Below are 7,777 nucleotides of genomic sequence, written 5' to 3'. Positions count from 1 at the left end.
CGTGATCCACGTGTGTCATTCTAGATAGCTAGGGCAGGTATCTATCCTGAACCTTTCAGCGTAAAACTGAGTATTTCTCTTCTTGCAGGGTTGCTCCAGTTCTATCTAGTCTTACGGTTACCTGTCACTGGTAGTTAACACTCATGTCGAGTATAAAAAGGTCTTTGCTACGGAGTATTTAAGTCTATTCTGCCACAGTGCAGATATATCAAAATCGGGCATTTTTATGGCGAATAATACTACCATGTGCTAATGTCTAAAAAGAACTCATATGAGTTAAAAAAACTCATATGTAGGAAAGATTATTATTCCTAATTATCATTCTCTTTTCATAATTTGTTTTCGTCCTTCATTTCTCCCGTTTCCTTACAATTTCTGATCTCCTCTTCTCGTTTCTGTCAGGAGCAAGCGACCACGACCACGCCGCTGCCGCCGGTCGCCGCCGTGAAGTCGGGCCCCGCACGCCGCCGCCTCTAGCCGCTGGGGAGTCGGCCTGCGCACGCCCTGCCGGTCGCCGCCAGGGATTCGAATCGGCCCCCTGCTCGGCGCTCTACTCCTTGGCGGTGGCGTAGGCGGCGGCCCCCTCGACCCGTGGCGCGCGGCTCGCTTGATCCGTGTCCTCCAGCGGGGATGGCGGCGCAAGCAGCGGCCCTGGGCTGCAATGGGGGTAGCGGGCACCGGTATGAGCTGCGGCGGCGCGTGTCCCGCTTCGAGCAGCGGCAACGGGTGGTGACGGCGGCGCGTATGGAGAAGCAACCACAGGCTTCAGAGGGAGGGCTGCAAATGGCCGGGGCCGACGGTTGCGTTCGTCGGATCTGCCTGCTCCGGGATCATGCATGCCTGATGTGAAGCCAGACTGTCGGATTCGAGTAACCAACTGTGCAAAGGCATGAGTAAGTGTTCCCTTGACAATTGCTTAACTGATTGCACTGCATTTGTTCCTGGTGCGCCCATTACACAGAATGTTTTAAGTACCATGATAAGACATGCTGAGAATTCTGTGATCTCATCTTACACTATTGCAGGTAAATTTATCGAATTCATTTTGCAGGAAGTTATGATTAAGTTACGTGTGGCAACTTTTCAACTGTGAGGTGCTTGGTTTATTGCAATTTAATAATTAGGAGATTGGCACTCGAGCTTTACATTTCATGCTATTTAGATTATTAGTGATTGGATAGGTGTACCTAAAGGAGGGACATGCCTTTCGTTGACAGTATGAATTATTTTCCTGTGTACATATGTAGTTTTGGATCATTGGTTTTGCTTCTGTGTGCTGGTACATATTTTTGCTGATTATTACAGAGGAGGAAGAGGATACTCGAGATAAAATTTGCATAGTTATGAGCCATGCTTGTTTATCTCTAGGTTTCTCAAGATAAAATTTGCATAGTTATGAGCCATGCTTGTTTATCTCTAGTTTTTCATGCTATTTCGTGCTTTATTTTGCATATACCTCAGAAGGTGGGATAAAATGGACTAGATTGCCAGCAGTATATGATATTTTTGTTTAGTCTGGGTTTACTTATTATGATCTTAGCTTGAGATAGGGGATGCTCATATTACATTTTGTCCTGAGATTGTTTCTAATAGCGACATTGTTTGCATGCTGCTGATTAAGTTGTATATTGGCTAATCATGAGGACCCTCACTATGCGTCATTTTCCCCAATTACTTGTGGAATCTCATGAGGACACTTCAAGCAGTAATATCAAAGCACTGAATTACTTTTTGCTCACCATCATGCAAGAATTCCCAGATAAGCTTATGCTTTGCAATGTAGTATTTTTTCCATCGGATCACCTTTATTTATAGCATGAAATTTACTGCTAAAAATATTATTCACAGTCAGATTAGATTTATCAGGAAAGATACAAAATAGTTGCTCCAATATGTGCCAGTAGCATATCTCTAAACAGGCCAAGTAGCTATTCTGAAAGGTTTACTCATGTGAAGTAGTTTCTTATAAAGGATGTCTTTCCACTGTACAAAATTTAATGAATAAAAAAAAGACCTGACAGCAGTGAGCAAAGTTACAGATTAATTCTTGAATGGATATGATCCTTTTATTTGTTTTATTGCAGTGTAAGCCTTGAAGAATATAACAGCTATCTTGCTTAAGAGAGTCCTACCAGATCTCACAAGATGATAAATAAAATTATCTGCCAGGTTCATTGAACTTGAGAATTGCTTGGCACAGTTGATGCAGAAGGATGATGAGCTACTGGAAGTAAAAGAGAAGGTTCAGTTCTTGCAATAAAAGAACCGGGCTGTGTGGAGTTGCTGGGTCACTTCAAGAACTGAGTCTTAACCTTTTCTGTTGTGCGGCAGAAGAAATAAAACGAAATTGAGATGCTGGCTCCTCTATCTAGGAGGCTGGCAGAGTGTCACTGCTCTTGAAGAACAAGCGATGTTACTAGGACCCATTTGTAATTGAGTTAGAATATTAGCATTCAGAACAAACTTATGTATTATTTTTTCGGTTTCCTATCGAAATGAGGCAATCTTATATGGAGCAATGAGTTAAAGCTTTGCTATTAATGTGGTATATCAAACCATCAAGGCATTCATTTCTAATTTTCTACTTATACATGCTTCCTACTGATGGCCTATGTAGTGAATTTTGCTTCCAGGCTTAAGACTGTCAGCACTAGTAATTTGATAATCGAATCCTTATCCCAATTTCGTTCGGATTCTGCCAAAGTTAGACAATATAGTTTCATGTTGTGAAGTGAAATCGGAATTTTGTGTTTTTGTTGATCTCCTGGGATATAAAAGGGCATCAGGTTGTGTCTTCTTTTTTAAAAAGTTTTTAGGACGGTTCTTTCTACCCAACAAGCACTGTATGCTTGTTTGTGAACGACTCTTTTTTTTGGTATTATTTGTATTCACAAGTATGCAGTGGTAATGGTGTGGCAGCTTGTGCGGTTATTCAATTTAGTACCAGTGACGGTTTTGACGCGCCTTATGCCGGTGGCCAGGCACGGGTGTTGGTGGCACGAAACGTAGTTGAATTGCAGGGTAGCATATATATACATGGAAAACACAGCTAACGTGTCCTGCGTCCTGACTCTTAGCCGGTAGGTGTAGGAGGCGGCCTGGACGGCGGAAGCCTTGCAGGAGCGCTCTTCGATCTTGTGGCGGCGTCCCTTCACACTCTCTATCCATCTGTGAGACTGACCTTGCGAGGCGCCCCCGGTGCCGCGAGCAGAGGCCGACCCACGCGCCCAGGTCGCGGACGTAGAACGCCTCGCCGTCGAACGGCAGGCCCCAGCCGCCGTGGCGCGCCCACTCCAGGCGTTCGCCGTCGAAGGAAAACGTCCCCGTCTCGTAGAAGGACAGCAACACCCTGGCGCCGTCCGGGTGCACGGCGTGGGCCGTGAGGCGGCCCGTCCTGGGCTTGCTGATGAACGGCGGCGGCGGCAGGGCTTCCCACTGCCAGGTCCCGTAGTGGCACCGTGGCTCGGGCCCAGCCTCTCGAAGTGGCAGCGCTCCTTGGCGTGCCGGGATTCGTCGGCGACGAGGTCCAGCGCGTAGACGGTGCCGCCGACCGCCCAGAACGTGGCGGACTTCTTGGGCGATCGGAAAGGAGGGGTGGCGGACACCAGCCGCGCTGCGGCGTCGAAGACGAAGTTAACGGTCGTGAAGTGGTAGGATGACGTGTTCAGCCCAACGATCTTGGTGCCGGCGGCGACGAAGTCCGGGCACCCTGCCTATCTGCCCAGGCGGGCGACGAGCCTGCCGTGTCGGAGACGGCGAGCCCTTGAATCCACGTCGTACTCGTCGAAGCGATCTTGAATATGCTCATTCCTTGATCGCCGTTGTGATTGGTTGCCAGAACAGAGATTTTTTTTTGAGTGGGCCAAAACAGAGTTGGATTCGTGGATCCCTATCGAAAAAGTATAAGAACGTGATTATTATTCCAATCCAATTCTTGTGGTGGTTTCTAAGAAAGTGAATCACGGTCAAGCATATGTATGATGATGGCATGCAGAAAAGAACGCAAAGTTTTTATGAGGACAGCAGTGTTTTCGCTTTTCAGGTTGAACTCCAAGCAACTGAACCTAGTTTTAATTTCAGGGAAGAAAACCAGCATGATAAACTGAAATTTCATTTGGTTTGCAACAATGTACATCCAATGTAAACTTTTTGGCCTTTATGACGCTTTTTCAAGTACATAAATAAAACTTTCAGATTGTAATAGCCAAGAGAGGTGTCGCAACTCACAAGAACCGTACTAGCCTAGATTTACAAAACACGCAACAGAAGACAGTACTAGTATATTTCTTTTCTGCCCCCCTCCTTTACTTAGCCCAAGGCTTTAAAATGGAAAGGACAATGATCACAGCAATTATAATCAGAAGGATAATTGCAATCATCATGCACTTTCTTGATTTCTTCTGCAGGCTCTTTGCAGTGCGTAGCGCTTCAGTACCAGTAACCACATGGTTCACAGCATTTTGAACCTGACAGTTAAGGCATCAGCTAGTAAGCATGGCAGAATTTCCAAGAGCACTGATGAAAATCTGAAGTTTTTTTCTTTGAAAAAATCTGATTTTTTTTTCTGTTATTCAGATTAAGTTAAGATTAATCAGAGCAAGAGCACAAGTGACAAACCTGATTCTGTATATTGTCTAGAATCTCTCCTTGCGCATCAACGAGTGCTGCCATGTCTGCGAAAATCTGAAAAGAAACAGAACATACCGTGTTTAACTGATCAAGGCGAATTTGGGAGGCAACGTATCAACTCTTAACATGTTATAAGTTAGTAGATTATATGACAACAAAAACATCAAAGATGCCATCTTGCCAAAACTACCTGTTGCAGTTCCATAAGCCTTTTCTCAATCTCCATGACTGCATCATGACGTTCCTGAATTTCTTCAACTGTTGCAAGAATCTATACCTCAAATGCAAATAATGAAACACGAAACGACAATAGTTAACACACTGAGAGGAACATTATCATTTTAACAGAACCAAATAAGCTTTAGTGCTAACTGACCTGCCCTCGTCCAGTCCCCTGAATTGCTCTCTCGAAGATCTGTTCACTGCTGCCAGTCTCAATGAGACGGTCGATCACCTAGTCATTGTGCCAAAATTGTGATCAGAAAATGTTAGCATTCACTGTACCTAGTTTAGTAGAACCAGCGCCCTCACCTCTTCAGAAGGCTTTGTTCCGGTGACTGTTCAAGTTCAAGTTCAAGATTGAGGTTTGTAAATATATATATGTTCACAAGGTAACTCAGATCAAGATGATGGTAAAAGAGAACAATGGATGTTTTTTCTGACCTGTGAAGATCCTCCTCTCTACAACTTCTCGGTACTCTTCTTGTATGGTTTGCCTTAGATTCTGTTAAGGATACTTAATAATGTGATGTCAAAGCTTTCATTCTATTTTACATGGAAGATGAAGGGAGTAAGGAATAGCACCTGGAAATCGTTCATTCTTTCTTTCAGCTTCTTCTTCAATGCACTGTGACCAAATTTCACTTTTTTGTCGGTTAATTTTTTTTTATATTGAACAAGTAATATATGCCATACATGCAACTAGTAATCTCTATCCAAATTCAAATTATCGCGGACTAACTCATAAGCTGGCCAAAGATCTTGAAAAAGTTATAAACAGCAAACCAATTTGAATTTGTTTACTTTATCTCTCAGTGTTAGGGTAAGCAACAACTAGCTAGTGCTTAGCAGTATTCAGTTGAGCCGGATCACTCTAGATGCTTTACATATGCACAACAAATCCATGAAGATCTTACATGGTCATTGACATCCTTGATCGATCTACGCTCGTGCCCTTCCCACACCCTGGCTTCTTTCTGTTCTCAAGATTCTGCACACCGAAAAGGAGAATGAGCCGTGACGAGCATCATGCGCATCACATACTAAAGGTCAGGTTGTCTGTACATTTCTGTCCATTTGTTCCAACTTCACTTTTACGTTGCGTGCGATCTTCCCTACTTCATCAATATCCTTCTCCATGCGCCCTTTGATCGCTGGAAGGCATGATATTTGGACAAATGTTTCAGACTTTCAGTTAGATCATTCTGCTAAGAAATGAATATATTTGTCTTTGTCAACAAGTGAAGCTGCACCTTTCATTGCAGACGCCTTAGTGACTGACTTTGACTCCTCATTAGCTTCCTGCAGATTTGCAGAGAAAAAAAAAGCTGTGTGTATAATGAATGGTTCAAAAATGAATGACGAGGAAAATGCAGGAAAATAAAGGTATGGTCATGGTGTCATGGATAACTAATATTTCTGAGCAAACTAAAAAAAAACAGAGAGAGCAATAGTTACCTGAAGCTTGTGAACTATGTTGGACATCTTATCCAAAAGCATTTCAATATCTTTGACCTAGCGAATAAGAAAACTCTTCCCTTGTAAGAAAGTATGAAGAAATATTCCAAACCGTATATAGGAAAAGTTGATACAGATTTTTTTTTTGGAAAGACAGAGTTGATACAGAATTCAGATCTGCACTTGTGGTTTCATTATAAACCGAAGATCAAACCTCTCCAAAGAAGTCTTTGAGACCATAATCCGAGTTGTCCTTCGGATTTCGATTCCCCATCTCAACGTCCCTCTCCCTTTCCGGCTTGTCTTCGCTTTCAAAGGAATCCTGTCATCGAATTAACAGAACCCACATCGGTTCCAAAAGGGCGTATCAGTAGATCATCCACAGTTACCACAGATCCTGCAGCACTGAATTTGGCATCCCGGTCTTCACAGGTTATCCCGACAAGAAAGCCAGTTAGGCTTCAAAGTCAGATTTTCTGAGCATGACGGGATCACTGTCTCCATACAGCCTAACTACCGATCATGAAAAGTAGAAATAAAGAAAAGGAGGGACAATCTTGGAACAAGGGAGTGAACGAACATACCGTGAGAAGATTGTTCATCTTGTCGTCCCTAGAGAAAGAGACGGAGCAGGCCTCCCTTGGGTTTCTCGTGCGAGTGAAGAACAGCAGGCCGATCGAGAAGGAAATGGTGTGCTCACAGGACTTTGGAGACGCCGTTCCGGGCTAGGATGATAAGCCGTAATAAACTAGTAGTAGTTAGCAAGGATGACACTGGCGACGCCGGCCTGCACTAGAAACAATTAACTAGCAAACAACCGGGTTTAGCAACTAACTAAAGAGACTCAATGCGTAATCAATGGTAATGAAGGCGCTGCCAATGGATGGGAGAAGGAATGCAGGCCGGTGGCCTTGAAGGGAAGAGAAGGCCCTTTTATTATCTTATTTTACCTGATCTTCGAATGGTCCATATATATATGTAGCCCGGATTTAACGGGCTGGGCTGGTACTAGCGCATCCGGCCCAAATTGTATAGGTCGTTAAAGTTTTTTTTTTCATTTTTATATTTAAAAAAATAAAATTTCAAAAATATATGGCCGTTCCAAGCAGGGGCGATAGGCTTTTTTTTAAAAAAAATTACAAACTGGTCCTCGGTCAGCGCAGTGCGGGGGTTCGGCGGGGGGGGGGGGGGGGTCGTCCCCCCCAACAGGCGACGGGGTCCTCCCTCTATATAAGCCCCCACCCCCATTCCCTCATCATTTGAGTCCAAAAATCCAGAAAAAAAAGAGAGGGGTGAGGAGAAGGGAAGCGGCGAAGCCCTGCCGGATTGCGCACTTGTGATCTGCAGGTAATTATATTTAACTTATGTATTTTTTCATTGATATTGTAGAGTAATTAAATTTAATTAGTGCTATAGTAGAACCAATTTAAGTAGGAGTTTAAGGATACACGTTTATTATTAGTTTAGGAAA

The 7,777-nt window shown here is 43.7% G+C and overlaps 1 protein-coding gene and 1 long non-coding RNA gene across 2 annotated transcripts; one reads left to right on the top strand and one right to left on the bottom strand.

Moving 5' to 3' along the window:
- Nucleotides 1–218: 218 nt before the first annotated feature.
- LOC120661549 lies at nt 219–2,545 on the top strand. The gene is made up of 2 exons (XR_005669934.1): nt 219–893; nt 1,026–2,545. It is a non-coding gene; the product is annotated as an uncharacterized LOC120661549 (long non-coding RNA).
- A 1,556-nt stretch (nt 2,546–4,101) lies between these two features.
- LOC120658953 (syntaxin-132-like) lies at nt 4,102–7,081 on the bottom strand. Its single transcript, XM_039937059.1, has 13 exons — nt 6,891–7,081; nt 6,521–6,628; nt 6,307–6,363; nt 6,102–6,150; nt 5,914–6,002; nt 5,766–5,839; nt 5,434–5,476; nt 5,293–5,353; nt 5,161–5,186; nt 5,006–5,083; nt 4,820–4,900; nt 4,618–4,683; nt 4,102–4,466 (listed from the first exon to the last, which is right to left on the bottom strand). The coding sequence occupies exons 1-13, from the start codon at nt 6,906–6,908 to the stop codon at nt 4,305–4,307; spliced, it is 912 nt and encodes a 303-aa protein (XP_039792993.1). The 5' UTR covers nt 6,909–7,081; the 3' UTR covers nt 4,102–4,304.
- Nucleotides 7,082–7,777: the final 696 nt, after the last annotated feature.

This window comes from Panicum virgatum, chromosome 2N, assembly GCF_016808335.1.
Source record: "Panicum virgatum strain AP13 chromosome 2N, P.virgatum_v5, whole genome shotgun sequence".
NCBI classification, from domain to species: Eukaryota; Viridiplantae; Streptophyta; class Magnoliopsida; order Poales; family Poaceae; genus Panicum; species Panicum virgatum.
Note: the sequence above shows the minus strand (reverse complement) of the source record. Positions and strands in the feature narration are given on the sequence as shown.